The 23,030-nt window shown below is 40.5% G+C and overlaps 1 protein-coding gene across 1 annotated transcript in view; it reads right to left on the reverse strand.

Annotated features, from left to right (window-relative positions):
• Positions 1–23,030, reverse strand: part of itfg1 (integrin alpha FG-GAP repeat containing 1) — a 171,127-nt gene that overhangs the window by 52,452 nt on the left and 95,645 nt on the right. Inside the window, exons 11-12 of the mRNA XM_046032525.1 lie at positions 8,629–8,779; positions 7,570–7,678 (exon numbers count right to left, since the gene is read on the reverse strand). Of these exons, the coding sequence (XP_045888481.1) occupies positions 7,570–7,678; positions 8,629–8,779 (260 nt within the window). The remainder of the gene's footprint in view (positions 1–7,569; positions 7,679–8,628; positions 8,780–23,030) is intronic.

Below are 23,030 nucleotides of genomic sequence, written 5' to 3' on the forward strand. Positions count from 1 at the left end.
ACGCAACTACAACAATCTGACAGCTGAGCGGCATTTGCTATGAGATGCTCATCACTTCTCATTGTCCTCATGCTGGGTTTGCTGACTGCAGGGCTGCTTAATGACATACATGGGCACAAGTCCCCCCCCGCTCCCCCAGCACACACACACACACACACACACACACACACACACACACACACATACACATACACCAAAAGACACACACAGTGAGGGACAGCGAGCTGACATCTGGTCTTAAATAGCAACTCCGGAAATGACCACCTGCTCGTGGCTTGGTAATCCATGTTACAAGGACGATATACACAGTATTGTCACATATGGTACGCAAATACAATATGCATGTGTATGTAAATGTGTGAACACTTTTCTGTCTGGTAAATCGAAGCCTATGTAGCATTAAACATTTGTATTTTATTACAAAATCTTTGCAATAAAATTTACATTTACCTGAAAAGTTGACAAAATGTCTCCATTTGTCACCATTAGACATACATTAATGGCTACTTTTCTGGTGGAAGTGTAAGTAAGACAGGACACTGCACCACCGTGGGGATTTAAATCCCAGAGGGAACCCTCCTTACTCAGTGTTCAATTTGGGTAACATCATTATAGCGCGGTTGTATGCTCACTGTCCCTGAACAGCTGCCGATGGCTTCCACTGTGTTTCACTTTTGGATGAAAGCTACAAATGCAATGTGACCACCACGTTAATTAGCCATATCAATTAGAATAAAGTTTAACACGAGAACATGTTCTCTTCATCCATACTGGTTTTGGTAGGCAACACATTACAGTAAAATTAGAGCAAATAATGGGTTGTAGCAATCTATTTCTCTTTCAGAAATAATATTAAAACCAAGGCACTTGCAGACTGAAACAGCCCGTGCCACCTCCTTTATGTTATATTGTTGTCTTGTACTGCATTGGCAAAACCAAAAAGCAGTGCAAGTAGGTAGGTGTTCCAGTTGTGGCACCAAAAGATCAAATGTGCTTTTCAAAAACTTGCACAGGAAATCAAATATAATGTATATTCAAGCAAACTACATGAAGTGAAACCACTGAATCTGAATTATCAAAGACTCAAAAGACAGAATGCACTGCCTATTTAAATCTCAAAATGACACAAATTTTTAAGAACATGGTCAATTTCCCACAGCTGCAAAAGACACCTGACAGGCGTGCTGGGCCATGAGGGCAAATGTTAGTTGCCTATTGTAGCCTGGTAAGGCTCAGTGGGACCTCGGTTGGGTTAGGAGTGTTGTCAATGGCCGCAGAGCAAAATGTATTTGCAGGTGATTGGATTAGCCTTGAGAGCCACAAATCAAATATAGTGTCTAAGTCTAATTGGAAATTATGTACTCCTTGTTGTTTTCATCTTTCCAAACTACTAACTATAATTTGCTAATTGGTCCACCTTCTTGCTACCTCAATTCTCAGTGGATGTGGCCCACACTAATAAAATTGAACTTGATAAAACTTGAAATTGATTTAGGCTGGCTTCTCAGAGGCTATATCGCAGTGGCCTCCCTGCTGCTGGGTAAGACCGGTGGTTGGCTAAGGCTGGTAAGTTTCCTCTTTATTTACACTGAAAAGAATAGAGGATGAAGAATGGAGTTATATTACCAGACATATACCAGCTATTGATTGATTTTTTTGTTTATTTTGGTCAGGATCTGCAATAGCTGACACGATAAAGAGTAAATAGCTGAGTGCCTGTGTATTCTATCAACCCTCTATTTGGCTTTTGGGCAAGAGGGATTAGAAATATGGGTATGTAGGTAATAAATAAATGTGTTATATGTCTTGCTTGTTGTTACATTTGCAGGCAGAGCCATTATGACTTCAACTGTGAACATAAGCTGGTGCAGGATGCTATTTTGACAAACATTGGAGCAGGCACTCCCACTCAGCCGTCTTTGTGTGTTGCAGCAGACACTGAAAAACCAATCTGAATATACAGCCTCCAGTTAAATCCTCCTCCGGACAACAGAGCTACACTGAAAGACTTCATGTAAATCTCTTCGCTGTCATTCGAACAAAATGAAAAGAGGGAATAAAAGACAGCTCTGACTGACAGACAGAGAGGCGGAGAGGAGACACAACGACAGGAAACGAGACCTTTGCCGAAGAGAACAAGAGAAAAGTGAAGGAGAGGTGAGAGCGAGATAAAAACAGACGCTCAAAAGGGTTAGAGGAGAGGAAATGAAAGAGGCAGGAATGAGATAAGATGGGAGAGCGAGAGAAGAGAGGAGAGGAAAGGAGAGAAGGGGAGAGCAGAACATGTGGAAAGAAGAGAGCTAGATTTGGTAAACAAGGGGAACTGAGGGAGGTGAGAAGTGGAGGGAGGAGATGGGACTGAGAAAAGCTCCCAGATGTTTCTCAATGCAGCTAATCTGCATCCTAATAAGTGAGCAGGAAACTAATCAACTCCTACAGTTCTGCCTGTCAGTCTCTCTCTTCACCCCCCACGGACGGACACACACACACACACAGTCGTATTTCCATCAATTTCAGAAACATTAACATTATATTGACTTACATTCATTCCCTGGAGACTTTCCCCTACCAGTACTTGCCTAACACTAAAATGTAATTTACGTTATGGACACACACGCACGCAGACAGGAACGCGCGCGTGCGCACACACACACACACACACACACACACACACTTCAAAATGCTCATGCAGAGATACTCCCTCCCTCTCTCCTCTTTCTAATTTTGGAGTTTACGATTTCTCCCATCTCCTCCCTCCTCAGCAGTAATCACCCGTCCATCTGTCCACCCTGCAACTGCTTTGTGAGCTGTCTCTTATAGCTTAAAGTGGAACCACTTTGCTTTGCGTAAGACTTCACACGCATGCATGTGATCACCATGTCCCTCGAAAAAATTACCCAAATCTGTTGTGCAAGAAGTTATTCAAGGAATCAATTCCAATTTACACCTGATCCTAAAGAGACCTGAGGATATTAAGACAGGACTCAAAATGTGGTCAACCGAACAAACTCTAATGGAGAGTGAACACCAACACTGGCGGGATGATTAATGATCAATTAATGAGAAACCCTGATGATTATGACGCACTTGAGTATTAGAAATTTTTACAGACCCGACCTCCGCAATACAAGAGGACGCAATCCGATAAGAATTTTTATAATTTGTACTCGGCCTGGCTCGGTGTCATTGGACAGGTCTTCTTTACTATTGCCAAGATCACATGGTCGTTATTCTTCTACTGATAGGTTGCCGAACGTCAAGAAGGTTTGTCTAATCTAATATGAGCCCAAAGACAGACACTAAAGAGGAGGAAGGTAAACACAAATGAAAGGAGAGAGAGTAAAGAATGCAGGACGGTGAGATGAACAATAACCATCAACTTTTAAGTATTTTGGTTTAATTACCCAAAATGAACAAAAACTAATTCAGAGCGGTCGTACGGTTGGCGACGCAACAGGTGCTACTCTCACCGCCCAGCTCAAAGGACAATGCACAAGATAAATCAAACTCACCAGTGTTCATTTAAGGCTGGCATCCTTTCTTTGGGGCGGACAACCTATGGCATTCAGTATTTGTCGCGGTGTGAGCAGCTCGAATTGTTGAGAGGCTTATTATTAATTAATTCCCATAGCTGTGATAAATCATTTCTGCCTGTGCTGCGCTGTGACAAATTGAGTAGACCTGTGAATACTGCTTAATAGAACTCTTTTTTCTTTGCACGTCGTTTGTGTTCAACATAACTGCGGTCATGTAAAATCAGTGGATTACCAACATCAGTAGGATTCATCCTCTGGGGACCATGAATGTCTGAATAAAATGTCAGGGCAATCCATCACATCAGTGTTGAGATATTTCAGTCTGGACCAAAGGTCCAGTGCCATCCCTAGAGCCATACAACTAGCCAGGCTAAAAATACAAGTTAAATAAAAAGTAAAAAGTTTATTTAAACAAGTTAAATAAAAAAAGGCAACATGTCAGTGTTGCTCCATTGTCTAAATACAATCTAATCTGCAACATTAAGTTAGTAACATTAAGTGAATGTCCATTAATGTCCAACTGCACGAGTATCTGCCAAGAAAACACCCACAGGGGCTGAAACTGAACTGCAACTACACACTGAATAACATTCAAACAACAACTTTCAGTAGAACCTTCCTTGAAGGAGTGTCAAAACAAAATTACATACAGGCCTGATATGCTTTTTTGCCCTCAGCTTTCAAGGATATATATTTTTTTTTTACAGAATGGCAGCTGCCAAGTCTTCCCCTGGTCTTCAGCTGCATTCAGAAAACCTCTAGCCTGCTCCTAAATAATATATGCTATGGCATACAGAGGTAAGGGTCTTGATGGAATGCGCTGGTGAGTGAACTATTGCATTTCGGGCGCATGGGAGGATAAGATGTCAGACCAGTACAGGTTCAGGTCATCTCGGTGTGAAAAGCCCAGCAAGAGTCCAGGCCTCTAGCAGGCACAGAGGCAAGGTTGCTGTCTGAAGCCAACCTGTGATGGATTTAGCCTGGAAAGTCCATGTGCATCATGGGATCTTACTCGCATGCACATAAATGCGCGCACACACACACACACATCAAGGCCGACACAAAGTCAATCCTTCAGCGCGTGTTGTTCAATAATGCTCAGGGGAGGGTTGAGGGATGTCATCTTGAGAAAATAGGATTCCATCTTACGGAGCGGAGGACTGGATCAGGCTGTCTGCAAAAACACATCACTGGCTGACAATGTGTCAAGTTTGAATAGGAAGTTCACACTCTCAGTCTCACTTATTACAGTGTAATGCTATCAGCTATGCTATCAGAGACGACTGAACAGAACGTTAAATAAACAATTTAGCCTCAGGGGGGTTTAACTCGAGGTGCGAGGCTATTAAGTTGCATTTGAGCTCACATTCACAGGGGAGAGGATTGAAATGTCGACAGGGTGTGACACTTGACAGATACATTTTTATTTTGGTTGCTTGCTTACTGTAGTCAGCTAGATGTAGAAAACACTGATCATGTATGAAATATTAACAACCAAAATATAACAACTGAAGTCAAATAAAGAGGAGAAGAGGGGGAGCTGAAAGTGTTTGTAACGACACAGGGAAACCAGGCATTTTGGTTTCGGGTGTATCTGTGTTCGTTTTGTTTGATGTTCCGCAATGAGACAAGACATGGATAACGAAAAGAACAGCAGAATTTACAGAGGCGGCACAAACATGTTACAGCAGGAGGAAGGGGGACGAATCAAGGTCACACAAACATACTGTATGTACAGAGGCTGTCAGGCTTACTAATGCGCATGCTTCTTTCTTTTACAATAATTTAATTTATTGACATATAAAATAATGTAGAATATTTATCTATTGACACTTTGCCTGGACAGAATATAGACTACAACGAGCCTGCTCTGATATTCAATCGAATTCAGCTGCAACCCGTGTATTAGTGTCCACAAGTGTCCACATACAAACACTTTACAATATGGGCAGTATTTGGAATACGGGTCATGTGGTGTAGGGATAAAGGATATGAGGAAAATATCTAATTGTGATGGTTCTGATCAATACTGCGATCTAAATTGTCATTATGGGCTCATGTACATCCCAGCATAGCTGTGCCCATCTTCAACCTGAGGAAAGGTCTAATCAGCCCCTAACTAAGACCACCTGTGATGGTGTGCAGGGCCTTTAAACTCTTGTATTTGTGGTCTCCATAGCATCGAACAAGACATATTCTACTGAGCATCATTACAAAACTATCTTGTTCTGACAGCAGATGAAAAATATCACTTTAGTAATAATGACAAACTGCTTGTTTCTTCACTATACTTTCAGATTCTTGTCATTTTGTTTTGTTGTGAGTCTCATTATTGTGACACGGTGGTATTGTGAGTATTTGCTACTGCTATAAATTATTTGTTTGAGTGTAGGCTTGGAATGTCTTTATTCTTAGTCTGCTGACAGGTCAAATTCGTGTATACAGTACATGTATACTTGGCAAAGAATATTGATTGTGATACATACTAAGTGTTTACAAGGGCATGGTGATGATTTATGTGTGTGTTTCTTGTGTGTGTGTGTGAGATTCTGAAAGCAGAAGAGCAGTTGTAGCCCCTCCCTTCCAAATAAGACAAAACAACAACTGTTCACCAACTGTGCTGGAACAGAAAGGGATGAACGCTCTTTTTCCTACTAATGAGCAGAGCAGAGCAGAGTGACAGATTAGACTGTGCAAAGGGCCAGCCTAGAGAAGGACTATTTTTGCTTTCTTCAAATGCCAGTAGGTACTAACGCTGTACCAACATTTTGACTTCACAAGAACGTGGTAAAATGAAAATAAAAGAAATAATAATCTATTAACTGAGAGAAAAAAGCAGAGCCAAAAATATAAAAACTATTTCTGAGCATTGCATGCAGATATTGAAGCTACATTTGCTTCCAGTCAGGCATCTTTTGTGAATACCAGGTTTAAAGTGTGACTGAAATACAGCATATTGCACAAACTGTGTGTGCCATTTCTGTACTGAGCAAATCTGGTGTGGAATCAGAACTAGTTCACAATGCAAGTCACACATTTTCTTCTCTTTTCTGTTTTTTTGCCCTTAGTGGACAGAGCAGAAAGAGGGAGAGAGATAGGGGGTGAGACGCAGCACAGGGCCACAGGCTGGATTTGAACCCGCGCTGCTGCCGTAAGGACTTGTACATGGGGTGCGCACTCTACAAACTGAGTTACCTACGCCCTACGTCCCACGTATTCAGCCAGAGGTTGGTTTTGAAAGATTTTATAACTTTACAATAATAACGAGGAACACCAGGAACCACACATAGTTCATAAAAACAATCTAGTCATAAATCAGATGTATTGAGTACAGAAAAAAACTTTAATAGTATTTGCCTCTTAATGGAAACTTCTAGTACAATATGTAGGACTTTTACTGTGTCCTTTCCAACATATAAAACACGATCACTTTCGAGTTGTAGCCCATTATTCTGCTTCCACTCTTGTGTCATGAGCAGGGCATTATCAATGGTGCTAACTAGGCTGGGAGCAGTGTGCATATTTACAGTATATTTTTGTTGAACTACACACAAGCTTATAGTGGAGAACCAGAAAAAGAGGACTGAGACAGTATTTTAAATGAGCTTTTGGGAGAAAGTGCATCTACTACAGCAGTTTTGTGGGGTCAGTGGCCTTAATTTAGTTTGAAATAAACAAAATGATCAGACAAGATCCCATTTTCACCATCAACTGAGCAGCTTAAGGCTAAACATCAAAATAATATGACAGTTAACAGCCATGGCCAGCTGGTTTCAAGGTGTGGGAAAAGAGCTGTTCATGTTCAATGGTTCTACTTGGTCTGAGAGGGGCTTTGATTGTAAAAAGTACATAAATACTTGAAATCAGAAGATATAATTTATTTCCTTATATGTAATTTGGAGAGTATTTCTTAAAAGAGGAAGACAGAAAGATGGTACCTTTTTCCTCACTTCATGTGGCCCCTCCAATAAATTGGTTTAGGCATAAGGAGAGGGTAGAGGGACAAAGTATACTGGGCAAATCAGTCACTTACCCATCACTTTAACGAAGTAGGCATCAGCTTCAAAATTGTTCTTTAAAGCATGGATGATCAAGTCTTTTTTGCCCTCTGCCTGGCTTAGAACCAGCATGTCTAATATACCCTGCAAATGAAGACAGGCACATAGATAAGGGACAATGGGAGCATGGTGTGTGTGTCTTCTGATGTACATTTTTATCCCTTTAACATACTGGGTGACTGATCCACAATTATCTTATCATCTCAAGTCTTCCCTCTTTCTCTTCTCCTCAACGACGTCTCTTTCCCATTTATAAATTCTCTCTCAAGTGACTGAGAGAGCAAGAGATGGGGAGGGAGAGAGAGAGAGAGAGAGAGTTGAGATTTGACTTACCACATTAGCAGTCATAATACATTCTGAGAAGACAAGCACATACGGTACTTTGCAATACAGCTGCTATACTATGTGCAGTGTGTGTGAGTGGGAGTGTGTGTAGGAATCTGTGATCAGAGCCTATAAAAAGCATGCACTCCATATATAAGAACAAGTGTGTAAGACTCTGTGCGTTCTGTGTGTACCTCAAGCGTGCATCATTTTAAAGTGTACACCATTGTCACCATGAATAGAAATCCAGGTAGAAATAAATGAAAAGACTAGAAGACAACAGCAGTAGAGCATGCAAAGAAAATAAATAATGGTGCTTTGTCTTTGGCTTGCACACAAGCTACTGTATGGACTTTAAACAATACTTATTATGAACAAGTACTAAAGTGAACACAACATTTTCCTGTCCTCAGTCCAATTCTGGAATATTACTTCTGAGCAGGAAAGGAAAGCCATAAACTTAAATCATTTTGTTGACGTCAGTGTTGAATGAGGCTTTACGCATAATCCACTTTTCTGCATTAGAGAAATCAAATATCCTTGTGTGCTCTGTGAGATTTATTCATTTTTCTTCTCCATTTGGCATCAAGTTCTTATACTAATACTGTAGGCATATAGCTGATATCAGTCACTGTGGAGGAATGGGAGGTGAGTTGCATGTGTGACCAAAACAAGCCCTAAACAACATTTACTCAATACAAACTACTCACGTCCTCATAGATGTCAAAGAATGTTGCCATGACGGCATTTTGGATGGCTCCCAAATCTGATTGGTCCCAGTGGATGCGGAACATTCTGCCTACACTTTGGCAAGTGGCGTTGTTACAGGGCACATTCTCCAATAGAAAGGCCTGCTGACCACTGCGAGGCAGAGAGAGAGAAAGAGACATGCATGTTATCATCTGCATCTTAGATGGTGACATTGAAGCATCACAAGAAAATTATTATGTCACCAGGCAAGAGTTTATCAGCTGATTCATACCAGCTGACCAATCACATTTAAACACACCAATGTGGCAATCCATTCTCTGTTGACTCTTCATATACAATTTCCGATGCTGATCCCCCACCACCACCAACGTACTATAAGGTGGACAAAATAGCCTAAGCAGGACATTTCTCAATTAAGTCTGATGCAGTGTTTTGGTTTTATATCACAATGATTCAAGCCTGGGGTTTGACACAGAGCCAAACATAATAGTGGCATATTTATTACAACAAAAAGTCCACAATCCTGTAATGAAAGTGTCTCAGACTGAACATTAAATGGTGCCCTTGTTTAATACTTGGGTTTTTCATAACCACATGACATTTGTTAGATTTCAGTACAAACAGCCTTGTGAAAATGAGCCATTGTTCTTGGTATCATCTTGGTAATACTCACTCTGTCCGTAACTCCTACTTGCGTGACCTTTAATGTACTCATAGAATGTGGCTCAGATGATATAACAGATGTGAGGTGACTTTACGCTCTTCAATCTACAAATGTCAAACCATTATTAAAGAAGCTAAACCTAAACCCCTCTACAACTAGTAATTATCAGCAATCTATGATTCCTTTGCACAGCCATTGAGAACTTGACTGTCCATAAGCTGTGAGCTGACTGCCCAACTGTCAATCATGTAAATTACATTTGTCAATTACGGTGTTATGTAAAAGGTAGCCTTTCTCAACATTCAGTTTTCAATGATTTATGAGAATATATTTCAGAGGTGCTCCGATCAGGATTCTTTGGGTCGATCACCGATTACGGATTGCTGAAAGCAGTATCGGCCGATACCGATCACTGGGTCTATTTGAAGCCTTCTATTTATCATGTAGCATTATACTGTATATTTATTTAATTAGTCCTAAAAAAATATTAAATTAACAGATGATAAAGTATATTGAAATGACAGCTGTTTATTTTACTGCCAGGAAACATGGGCAACAAATTCCACTCCCTCTGTCTTAGAGACTTAAACCAGAGCGAACATCTAATAGCTTAATAAATATAGCTTTTCTGTGGAATAAACTACAAAAACAGAACAAACAGAATCTTTATAAATTTACTTCAACTATAAAAGCTGCAACAAAAAAGGCTGCAGCCAAAATGTCATGAGTCGATGATGAACTCTGAAGTAGCTGCTTTTTGTTCTGGAAAGCTCATGCAGGTTCTGTGGGCTTTAGGGGGTAGAGAGAGGGAGAGTGGGCTACAGAGAGGAGACAGAACTGTCATTGAGATTTGAAAATAAGGGAAATTTAAATAAATAAAACTACAATGTTAATTTCATATTGTACTGTTAGTATATTGTTAATATTACTTATAGTTACTATAGTCATTATAATTTCATATAGTTTACCACTAGTGTAGGCCTAATATTAATTCAGCGGGTTGTTTTCATTTGTTAAATCCTTGTGCAAGAAGCAAAGTCTACATTGGTCTCTGATTTATTAATGGTAACTAACTTGTCAATAATCATAACCATTCATGCAAAACAATTTGAGGCTACTGTAGTCTTTACTGGCACATCGTCAATCGCACGTAAGGTATATAATTTTAGCACAGACTTTATTAAAACAAAAGGGCATAGGCCTATGTGAGTGAAAGATGCTGTTCTTCTTTTATTGGCGGGTGCCGCCCAGCAAATGTTTTACATACTGCCACCAGCTTTACCAGAGGAGAGAGTAGCAAACACGGCCAGCGGGTTTTCATCTGATTTTGTCAAGGTTAAAAATGCGGGAGATTTATGGGGGAAATGGGAGGGTTGACATGAGAGGAGTAGGGAGAGGAGTGGGGTAATGTTAAGGTACATCCACACTACTATGGTTTTATAATGAATGTGATCTTCCCCGTCCACAGCAGCGTTTTAGCTGCGTACCAGAGTTGATCTCTGTCCATATTAAACCGGCTGAAAACACACATCTAGTGGCCGTTCACGTACACTGGGCCTGCGCATGCTGGTGTTAACATGAAGCAGATGGTCTACTCCGCAGTTGCAGAAGATATGGCTAAAGGAGAAAGTATTACAGACGAATAACCACACAGGAATTTATTTTGCATGCACAGACAACGAAGTGGAACTGTTACTGAAAGTAACACGGGAGTACAAAGAAACTGTGGTGGCAGAAAACAGACTGGGAGTCTTTGCAAAGTAAATACGGCGACATGCACATTGTTATTTACCCAGTACAAAATATTTAAAAAATATACCAAAACTAAAAACTCTATCAGTAGCAATGTGTTTTGCTTTGCATGACTGATGAGACCAAATCACAAAGCCAAATGTTGCTGATTAACTCTCATTGTAAATGATTAACTGGGCGCATCAGTCGCTTCCTGTCTGAAAAGGACTTTGGTGCTAGCTAGCTTTGAAAACTGTTCAGATCGCTGACTCTAGTGAAACCATTTTAGCTGCTGTTGAAAATTTGTCTTAAACTTAAGTTAAAGCCATTATCGGCCAATAACAATCGGTGGCCGATCGATCAGCGCACCATTAATAGATTGGATTGGTTTCTAACCTTAATGGAGACTTCGTTACGATCTCAAATTTTACAACATACGTTTTAGGGTGGATTTTCCCTTATTCAAAATACGAGCATCACAATTGAGAATGACAGCCGCCTCAGGCTGGAGCCCCAAGCACCTGTGATAGTACAACATCCACAGGCACTGCTCTCTTTGCTCTGCTGCACATATGTCTACCTCCCATTACGAAAGAAATACCTTGCTATCCATATAGCAGGCTTCTTTTTGCAGATGTGGACAAGTGGTGGCTTGAAATAAAAATACTCTGGGACTCAGTCTCATTTTTTCTCCACCTCGCTACCTGTACTTAAGCTCAGTGCTCAGTCTTTGTCACCATCTCTCTTTGATTCTCAGGGGAGATTGAATCCCCCTCTTTCTCTATCCAAGTGTCTGTCTGTCTTTGGAGATGGCTCTCTGTACCTGTTCTTAGATCTCTGTAGGAGTAGAGACGGGAAAAAAAGGCTCTGGTCTATAAATAGACTAATCGTGAAAGCCCTCTCTTTCACAGGATTTTAGATGACCCCACACTCTTTCCCAATGCAAGTGTCTTGGGAAGTGAAGGTGTAGGCAGACCACAAGCTAAGAGCCTGATGGGACATTTGTCATCTAGGATGCTTTAAAAAAACTTGAAAGACTGTGTGAGGCAGTGTTGGAAAAACATAATGTGTCTTACAAGCAGCAAAATATTGTGACAATGTCAGAAAAGGCAGGAGATTAGGTATAAAAAGAAAAACATTGCAATGTTTAGAGAGTGTTCCTTGATAAAATGTTGATTGAGTGATGCTGTCATTCATCCCGAAACTCTGTTGATATTGCTTGGGCAAAATGCACATCTGTGAGAAGTCACAAATGACACATAGAGGAGAATTTAAATTGAAGTGATATATGATACACAGCAAGATAGGAACAGATAAGTGTGTTTCCTTGTCTTCACATGTGCCTACTATGCAATGTGACAGCATACGCTTATCTTATTATTTTGTCGTCCACAAAAGGAGATAAAACTGAAAAATCCAGCATGAAAAACAGCAAAGCATAAAAAGTATACAAAGCATGGGCTGTGTGTGGTCAGTATACGGAATATGGGTAATAAATGCTGATATTACACAACACCTGGCTTCAACCGAGCAATCCAACTGGTCAAAATTGGCACTTGAAATGCGCTTGGTAAGTTCTCCATCGCTTTTAGCCTGGTGTCAGGGAAAATGGTTGCTATGTGAAAAGGCATCAACATAGTGCCAGTTAACTTTCTTTGGTGTTATTGTATTTTATCATTGGAGTTTTTTTTTCATAAAATATCTAATGGCTGCTTTGATTGCTGGTTTTCAAAAAGTAAACAAGCTCTGGTAATGAGCGAGAGGCATAGTTCATCGGTGCAACTGAATTTTCACAATGGTTTGATGTAAGACCTTGTACTCTGTGCATCAACCTCTTTGCACGAATGCTGGTTTTTCATCAAAAACTATTTTATTCAAATTAGGATGCATGGCAAAGTTCAACCAAACTTATGAAATATTACACATGTTTTTAGACTTGCTTGAAACGGAAAAATAGTGTTCATTTTAATAAATATAGTATAAACAGCAAAACTGGATGTACCATCATCTTCCTATACCTTCTTCTGTTCTACACATACAGAAGAAGTATTTGTCACAGTAATCTAGCCATTGAGTGATGTATTATAGTATTATCAATTACATTTTTTGTATAATCAATAATCAAGCCTCAAATGATTTTTTTTTCCGTTTTCTGGGGAAAGTGATTTTTTAGCTGCACCCAACTGAGGGGAAACAAATTCCCTTCTTAATTTTGTGGCAACATTTCAAATGTTCCCTTAAACTTTGCCTGACACTTCGCTGGAATCAGCAGCTGGCACTGCAATATAAAGAGCATGTGCACTGTGCCAAATTCTGGTTATTTAACGATAGGTAAGAGCAACAAATGCTCATTTATTAGTAAAGGTCTGGATTCAGCTGCCAATATGACATCTGTATTTAAAACACTGCAAAGTACAGTACAGCACAGGAATTCAATTAATTCACATAATGCTGCAGGCACAAAGATTACAATAGTGTCAGCCGAGATGACAGTTTTCTATGCAGATGTGCTGGTGTTTCAGGATGTCTGGATCTTTATGTGTGCTGGGAGGAGGTAAGGGGATGGGGCTTGTGAGGGATTAACAGACTTTGGCTGTGATTATAGATATACTAGCTGGAGGTTTGGTTAAAAGGTCATTCTGTGTAATCCATCAATACTGCATATGCACTAGAATGTTCCTCCCTTCTCATTAGGCTTAAAGTTAACCGCACAGCACCCAAAGAATATGGCCAGTGGTCAAGACACACTGCTAATGGTGAGCACTGATTGGCTCAGTGGCAGATAATCAGGCTTTCAGCTGCAGGAAATTGTTGCAACTTTTCAGGGACTGCATAGGTGTGTGTGTTTGTGTTTGTGCAGAAAGAAAGAAATGTAGCCATTTCAAAGTTTGAACTTTAGACATTTGATTGTTATTCACCAATGTGGGTGTCCTTTCTCCTCTCTTGTACTGCAGGGGGGGTGATGGTGGAGATGAAAAGGTTATGAGGCGAATTTCTCTCTCTCACACACACACACACACCTATAGATAAAACAAAAACATATTTTCTCCTCACATCTGGGAAGTCGGATGTGAGGAGTAAATAGTTTTGTTTTGACTGCAGAAGGTTTGACTGAAAACCTAATCTTTTTAACGCATTTCCACACACAGATATCAATAATTATTTCAAAGCATCATTAATAGAGATGTCCTGAGCCAATCCTAAAAGTATCGGGCTAATCCGGTTATATTTTAATGAATCACATTGGCTAAAATGTTTAAGACAGCCAATAATGGACGTGGTGAGAATGTGACAAACTATTTTGGCGTACTGGTAAGAATTACTCTGATTGGTTAAACTACAATGCTAACTAATCTGTTAACGAATGTTTTATCTCCCCTCTCTATTTCATTTTAAGAAAGAACAAAGAAACACCCAGAAATAAATATAAAAAGCAACTAAAATTAATATGTGTTCTAACCGTGCAGTCTTCAAAATGTCTACTTAGACTTGATATTGGACCATTTCCACTTACCGGTTAGATGGGTAATTAGCCTGCTGGTCTATCAAGTACATAGGCATGGTAGTGTTTAACGGAAGACTGAAGTGTTTTAGTTTTGTTTGGTGTGAAATTCTCCTGTGATTAAGCAACAGTGAGTAAAGTCAGTACATTTATCATTGTAACATTGAAAAAAAAAAAAAAATCTTAACCTGGATTAAAAACATGATGAAAAAAAAACATCAACAGACTAAAATGTGACTCAGTAAGAGAAATGTGCTGTTTGCAGCTTGTGCCTGCACTACTGTTAAGATATGTGTGTGTCAGAACGTGTGTAACTGGAGGCTTTGGTATTGCATGAACCCTGTGTCAGCACTGATGTGCGTATTTGTGTGTGTGTGTGTGCGCCTGCAGGGAGTCTTCCACTGTTCCTCTACACGCCGTCCCTCTAATTGGCCTCTAGAGGGGCAGTCGGCTGGCAGGAGGCTGACCAGCTGATCACGACCATGACCCTTCTCTCCCTCCGCCTCAAGCGCTCCGAGACCACTGTTACCTGTCCACCTTTACCGTTCCCCCATTTATCCATCCACTCATCCCTCCATCTCTCGACTCCCTGAACCCTGAAAGTTTATCTGTTGTACTGGCTTTGTGCAAGGAGATCCTGCCTCATGACAATCAGTTATGATTACTTGTCTAGTCCCTTTGTAAGGCCGAAGTCAGTATGGTAATGATAGGTCTTGTCAGTAATACCAGTTAAAGCCAGCTTTCATCATTAGGAGCTTTCATCTTCATTGTTATTTTCCTTCACACCTGTGGTAAAAGTACAGCACATGGACACGCATTTCTGTGCACACAGAAAGTTACAAGCAGAAAACAAAAACTTCTCATTTACTTTGTTGGATTTAGTTAGCAGTAATATCATAGTAAAGCAAAATAACACAGACAGAAGTGGATTTTTTGGATTCCACTAATCGAACTATCATAAATTAGGAAAGAAATTAGCAAATTAAGGGGAAAATGCACTATAAACTTATATGTTGACGACTGTTAAGACAAAATAAAGATGGTTTCTCTTTATCTATGGTTGCTTGGATTGCACCTCCTTTGTACAATTTGCCAAATTAATAGGCCTAAATGTAAATTGTACATTTAGGTAAGGAGATTAGATGATGTGTGGACACTGGTTCCAAACATTGGTTTCTTGTGACCCCTTAACACAAGGGTTGTGGTATATCATGGTATATACTGTGTGACAGCAGAAATGTGCTAACCGGTAGAGATTTGTAAATACCCCATACACCATGGGAGCTATCCCTTAGTGTCACAGCTATATATTCAGGGCACACTAGCAAATTTAGGATTTCGCTTGTGTATTTATTTCAAATTGTGATCTGGCAAACCTTTGTGGGTTTCCAGATCCTCACTGGAGCTAATCGCAGCCATTCTACTCAGTGTTTGTGAGTCTACCAGACGGGGCCGCAGCGCGTCCCAGAAGCATCATAGAGAATAGGCAGCAGGTTTATTTTTGACGGAGCTGCATCAAGCAGCACAGAGCAGATCGAACCAGGCAGGAAGTCAGACACAGGACGACAAAGAGAATCCGGTCAATTTTCAAAATAAAACACCCTGCAGAGACTCCCAATCGTAACAAAAAAATAAACACGGTTAAAACAGACACAAAAATAAACCATTTAACTACGTAGCCTACTTAATCATAGTAGAAGCACAAAAAGCAAACACCGATTACCAAATCAACAAAATCTATACATGTCAGCAAAATCAGGCAGGCAAAACGCTCTGATTCTGAAATGCTCCTTGTGGGAAATGCAGCCTGAAGTTGATGGAACGAAATGGGGTCACAGAGAGCTGTGAAGAAGGCAGGGTTTTTTCTGCATAAAGAAATTTTTGGTGCCCCCCAAAGAGGTTTTAGCAAGTGCCAAAGGAAAATCCTCAGTCCCAAAATGATCAGAATTGGGAAAAAACAAACAAACAAAACCTTTCTAATCCTCTGTGAATGTGTTTTAATAGCCATTTATCAACAAACTGTTGAGCAAGCAAAACAAACTTAAATACAATGTGTTGTCTTCCAGCAGTCACCTCTCCTCTCATCCACAGCCGCTGTATTTTACACATGCAGCTGGCGCTGGATTTATAAACCAGCTGCTGCGTTGGTTTAACTCATAGACTGAATGGTGCGACTGCGCCTGAACGCTCCGTTACGAAGCACACGCTAATTACTTACTATTATTTCTCACAATATTAAAGTTGTTTATGCTTGAATGTCCTGGTATTCACCGGTACTGTCACTTTTACATTTTACTCTTTGGCGTACGGGCACTGGTTCCCTCCTCTGCCCTCTCTAAATCAGGTTCTCTGGGCACTATGTGACGCTCATCTGTTCCCGTTCTCACCTGCCTGCTACTCTCCGCAGGGAGATCGGAGCCTTTCATGTAGCCGTGTGTATAGTGGCTCGTCAAAGTCACTTTTCATTAACCAACCAATCACAGCCTGGAGTAGGCGGAAAAATTAAAAAAGGCTGAGGCACTACAGCAATCTTTAGAAATGTTTAACCCGTCGTTCTGTATGCACAGTTTTTATTTTTGACAAGTTAATATGCATAAACAAATGAGACTGACCACCATGTAGAGCATTTAATTTAGTGACTGAAAACAACCCACAGAAACTGCTGAACGGAACTTACTGAACGTGTACCCATCATGCTTACTGTCGTGCAAAATCACCCCCCAAAGGCCCATTCTGAGCCAGGAAAAAACCCTGGAAGGTAGTAGAAGCACAAAAAGGAGAAATGAATAACAAGTCAATAACGTGGGGCAGGCTGCAGGCTTCCAGTGGACGTTGGTGCCGGGCTGAGGAAGCATCAAAACCGTGGCACAGCCGTAACATGACGTAGCCAGAGTGAGTGGATTTTAGGGGTTAAGGACTTGAACATACCCTGTCAATACAAACACACACAATCACTATGGTAAGCCGTGTAGGAATGACTCAGACGTAACAAAACACCAAACTGATGATTGACAGATTGACAGTGAGAGAGAGAGAGCCAGACAGACAGAAAGAGAAAGAGAGAAAGAGACATGGACGAAAGGTGAGTGAAGGGAAGGAGTGGGCAGGTCCACATAGACGAAGTGACAGCAAAACAGGGATGTGTTGTCAAGACTGAGACACTGGTTTCTCATTCTGCTAGCCACTGTGGTGATGAACACAGGCGATGACTCACGGCGACACACTATGAAAGTCAAAGTACATCCTTTAGTAGTGTCACTTCTCTACACAGTCCGCCTGCCATCTCTCACTCTTTCATCCTCCCCGTCTGTCCCTGACTGTTTCCTCGCCTCGGACTCTGTTGTGTTACAAAATCAGCTTCCTTTTGATGCTGTCCATATTTGTCTTTTTTGTTCACAAGATCATAAAAAAACCACCTAGAAATGAGCTTGTTTCATATTGATGTGAAACAAAATATTCAATAAAAGCAAAAAATGTAAAAAAGCAAGAAAACTGGAGTACTGCATCCATTCCTCTTGCATCACTTTTCTTAAGTGATAAAAAAGAATAAAGGATTGCAACCAGTTGTGAATCTACATGTATTGCAATTCAGAGTAAGGTTAGATTGGTGTTATTAGATTGCCAATAAACCCAGCTGGGGAAAAACAAAGAACGGGAAAACATTGAACAGTTGAGCTGAGAAGGGGGGTGGAAGTCTGAGAAAGATCAATGCTAAAGCCTGGGTGGTGATTTGGGCACAGAAGTCCCCTTCTGTCACTGTGGTTCTGCGACCCGTGTGGCCTAAACACTGGCTTTGTTAATGTTTTCACGGGAATAATGTCCCAAAATGACTGACTGAGCTTCTGATCTAGTAACAGACAGCATGTAACACAACATTGAACTGAACATGGAAGTTTAAAAAAAAAAATAAACTGATACATTTTCAGTTCTGTAGGATTATGATGGGACAATCCAACTTTTTGCTAGATGGACCTGCTTTATAGCAATCAAATAAAGCACATTTGGTCACTGATGTCTACTGTACACAGTGATACCAGACAGATTTTGACACGTTAATGTCTTGCTTTAGCCACACTAGGCCTGCAGGGATGCAATGTCATTTTATTGGTCGGACAATTGGACCACCTCTGTGGTCCAGACTGAAATATCTCAACAGCCACTGAATGGATTTTTTTCCCCAAATGCTTTTGATTGTGACCAAATACTTGTCATCTCCCATCAACCTCAGCTGTACTTTAGTGCAATTTGGAAAAAGTCCTTGACTAAACTATTAGGGTTAAAAAGGTAAACACTGTACCTGCTAAAAACATACTTGTTAGCATTGTCATTGTGAGCATGTTAGCATGCTGACATTAGCATTTAACACAAAGTACAGCCTCATAGAGCAGCTAATATGGCTGTAGACTCTTAAGTCTTGTTGACAGATCACTTATCAATCAAACTGTTGTACAGAGTACTGTATAAAAGTTTATCGCTGCCCAGGCAACCTAGCAAAATGGTAAATTAAAACAGGTTGACACACTGTACAGCACAGGATTAATTCCAAGACCTGTCAGACATTGGGTGCTTAAAGCAGTTAATGGAAAACATTACATAACCTGGATATAGGCTGAATTACTACCGTGTTATTTCAATCAGTGACAGAGGACAGCAAAGCAGAGATGTATTTATATTTCCCACAATGAAGATTCCAACTTCAAAGAAACAGATGTGCTTTCTGTTAAATGAAGCACACATACACACACCTCCGCAGATTTTGCTGAAATAGCATTGCAGCGCTCCTCACCAGAATGTGGCATAATGACATTTAAAACTGATCATCAAATGGCAAACACCCTCTTTCATTATGCTATTACTGGACAGCTCCCTAGAAAGCCGCTTAATTTTCTTTGTTTAGGAAGTCATCTGAGGCCAAACCAGCCTCCCGCCAACAAAGCTGCACTTTGGAAAGAAAATATTGTTCAGGACTAACAAGGCAAATGTCTCGCCTTACTCAAGTTTCCACCCTGGTATTAGCAACAAAACCGAGAGACAAACACAGCTACCCTGCTTCCAACATACAGAGAGGGATGGATTTTAAATGGCATTGCCTAGCAACAGCCTGCTAAGCTCTTGGCAGCTGCTTAGTCGGGTTGCATACTGATAGAGGGAGAGAGACACACACACATGCACGCGCGCACACACACACACGCGCGCGCACACAGTAACACCAAGACTTAATACAAACTCATCAAGGCATCAAAAAGGTGAAGAGCAGTGAGCTTTGCATAACCAAGAACAATAATTGTTGTGAATAACTTAAACTTCAAGTCTGAGTTTTCCACATTTGATCTGAATTCAGAACAGAAGTAGACATTACAATACTGTCGGGTTAACTGCTATAATATCCCACTCCCATATTTACAGTCCACTACAAAAACTAATTAGGAATAATTACGTACGTAATTTTCCTTTCGGTCATGCTTATTGATGCATACCAGCAGTCATGACATAACTCAAAACATTCATTTAATTCCAAATACAAGTACAATAGCTTATTACTAGTTTTCTATTAGAGGTTGTTGATCCCAATAATTTAAAGTTAAAGTTTTATTAACAAGTGCTCATCAAGCAGTACCAGAAAAAGGCAAGCCCAGTGGTAGCGCAATAAAAACTCATGGTTGTTTCATGAGTGACTGAACGATGATTTTCTGAATAGCATTTTGACCGTAGCCAGTATCTAGCATGGTCTCTGCAACAGTTTGTGTGGCATCTCCTTTGCAGTGCTGTGCAAACTATCTGCAATGATGGATGTTTACACGCTTGTGCTCTCGTCCATTCAAGAGTTGTCACTGCACTACCATGTATTGCACAAAGTAAAGCAAAGTAAGCAGACCACAATGCCACATTAGGGGCTGGCCCAAAACCAGGTGTATATAAGCTGAACGTTTTTAGCCAGCGACTTGAAGTGACAGCTATCGCAGGCAAATTTGTTTATCTGCAGGTAATTAATATTCATGAGTTGAAATAACTATATTTTTATGGGGTTTTGTGCTGGTTAAACAATGTACTGTAGCTGATCACATTCTCACAATAATATTCCCGAAACATACTTAGCAGCTAGCTATTGTGGCTACCTAGCTGGAGCATATAAATGGTCGACAGCTAGCAGAGAGAGAACAGTATTTAGAATCCGTCAGTTAAAATATGATAGGTCTACCACTCTGTGTTAACCTTATAATGTTGAACACTCTGAATCCAGACCGCGAGGACTTGAGGCTGTGAAGCAGCTCTTCCCAACAGTGTTTGAAGCTAAAGTTAGCTGAAGTAGCTGGAAAGTGGAGCTGTTAACAGTAACTGGGGTCATCAGTGGTAGATCATTGAGCTTGCTTTTACAGTTTCAGATGTGACTCACCACCAGTTTGTTATTTTTAACATAAGTGGACAACTTTTATAAAATAAACTGCAATCACAATACTGGTGACAAACATTGCAATTATATATTTTGCTTGATGGTTTAGTTTATCACTGCTTTTGTGCTACAAACCCAGATCTGCAACTGTGTACTTTGGTGAGTGAGCAACATGGAGAACACAGAGGAGTGACTGAAGCACAACAGTAAGAGTGAGACAGATAGACAAGCAGACAGACAGTCTAGTCTTTCCCGAACAAACTTTTCTCCTGCTATAAAATACATGCTTATTGCATGAAGGGAGACAGACAGAAGAGATGAGGACAGACATTTGTTGTAATTTTCTAAGGTTGTGCAACAACCTCAAGCAGAGGTTAACTATATTATTTTGCTACTGTCAGACACTCACTGACCCAGAGCCTTAACAGCGCTACACATAAATGTGTGTATGTGCTATGTTTACGTGAGTGTGTGGTGTGCGGATGTGCCACATGTCCCTAAGGCTTTTCCTGTCTTGTTGCTATTTCACACTCCTTTCCAAAGACAATTGTGACATCTGAAGGTGCATCGTGATATGGACAATAACAGTTCCAATCCCCGGTGTCTGTAATCACCAGTAATCAGTAGTAAAGCGTGTACAGCCCATTGTGGTGTGCTGTCATGTAGTGGTGTGAGATACAACAGAAATCACTTAAGTTCAGCTGTTTCCATCTGTGACCTCAATTCGCATTCCAGAAATAGCTTCCCCTCTACACACACTGCTACATGCATGGCTACATGTTACATGTACACTCATAAACACACACACGCACGCACGCACGCACGCACGCACGCACGCACGCACGCACGCACGCACGCACGCACGCACGCAGGCAGAATAGCCCAGTGGAGGGTGGAGAGTGACATTTACACCATTTCTCCTGCGATAGTGGGCTCTTATGAAGCTGGGGTGGACCATTTCAACATCAAACACTCATAGCCAGCAGGACGCTCTGTCTCCCTGAGGGCAGTGGATGAATGGAGGGTGTGTGTGTGTGTCTTCTTGTGAATGTGAAATTTACCTGCAGCAAAGAGAGTGGCTGTGCTGCCGGCTGCTCTGACACACAATCAAAGTCTGTATATGTCTATAAAAATAGTCTGGTAGTCTAATCACATCTGTGTAACAGTATGTGCTACAAGGAATCAACATTTTGTCACTTTCATCACAGCAGAGGGCTCAAAAAAGCTGCAGGAGCTTTGTTCTCCATCTACGTCATTACATTACCAACTAAATTTAATAAGGATGGGAAACAGGAAGTTCTACGAGGGCATATTCACACTATGTTGCTTTTTTTTAAAGGAGAAAAGTCACTGCCAGGAACACATTTTGTGCTGATACAGAAATCAAGCTGCTTTATGTGTGCTTTGTTTATCTAATGATGAGTTGCCACAGCTGAATCCAGTACTTCATCAGCGCTATGGTCCTGGAAGGCTTAACAAAAAAAAACAACCCATAATTCAGCTAAAGTGCTTCCATTCTCACTCTTTATGATGAGCAACAACTACTAAAATTACTACTACTATTCCTGAGAAAGCTAGATCACAACATTTGTTTCACAGTTACAAATTAGAGAGCAGGCTGCTCATTGTCTATGATTGACTGGCTCATAAATACAGTGCATGTCATGTCATACAACAAGTTTAACTCACTTTCAATTGATAAAATAAACAAAAACAAAAAACATGGCAGCTGTCCTAGAAAGGTTGTCAAATTACTCCTAAACTCAAAGTCAAAAGTCAAATTACCAGCTGTGTGGTCCCAGTACACTTTACAGAAAACAGACAAAAATTGCAGAATTGGATAAAAAGACACATAACAAGATACACACATTAAAAAACATTAAAATACAACTATAATCCTTCTCACAACATAAAGAAAAAACATCCCTAACTAAAAGATTTACTAACAAGAAAAGTTTTTAGCCTACTCTTAAATATGGAAATGTTGGTTGCTTCCCAAACCCAAAAAGGGGTCTTATTCCACAGCCAAGGTACCTGATGGCTAAAGGCTCTGGCTCCCATTCTACATCTAGACACCCTAGGCACTACAAGTAGCCCTGCATTTTGGGAGCGC

The sequence above is a fragment of the Micropterus dolomieu genome, linkage group LG20, assembly GCF_021292245.1.
Source record: "Micropterus dolomieu isolate WLL.071019.BEF.003 ecotype Adirondacks linkage group LG20, ASM2129224v1, whole genome shotgun sequence".
NCBI classification, from domain to species: domain Eukaryota; kingdom Metazoa; phylum Chordata; class Actinopteri; order Centrarchiformes; family Centrarchidae; genus Micropterus; species Micropterus dolomieu.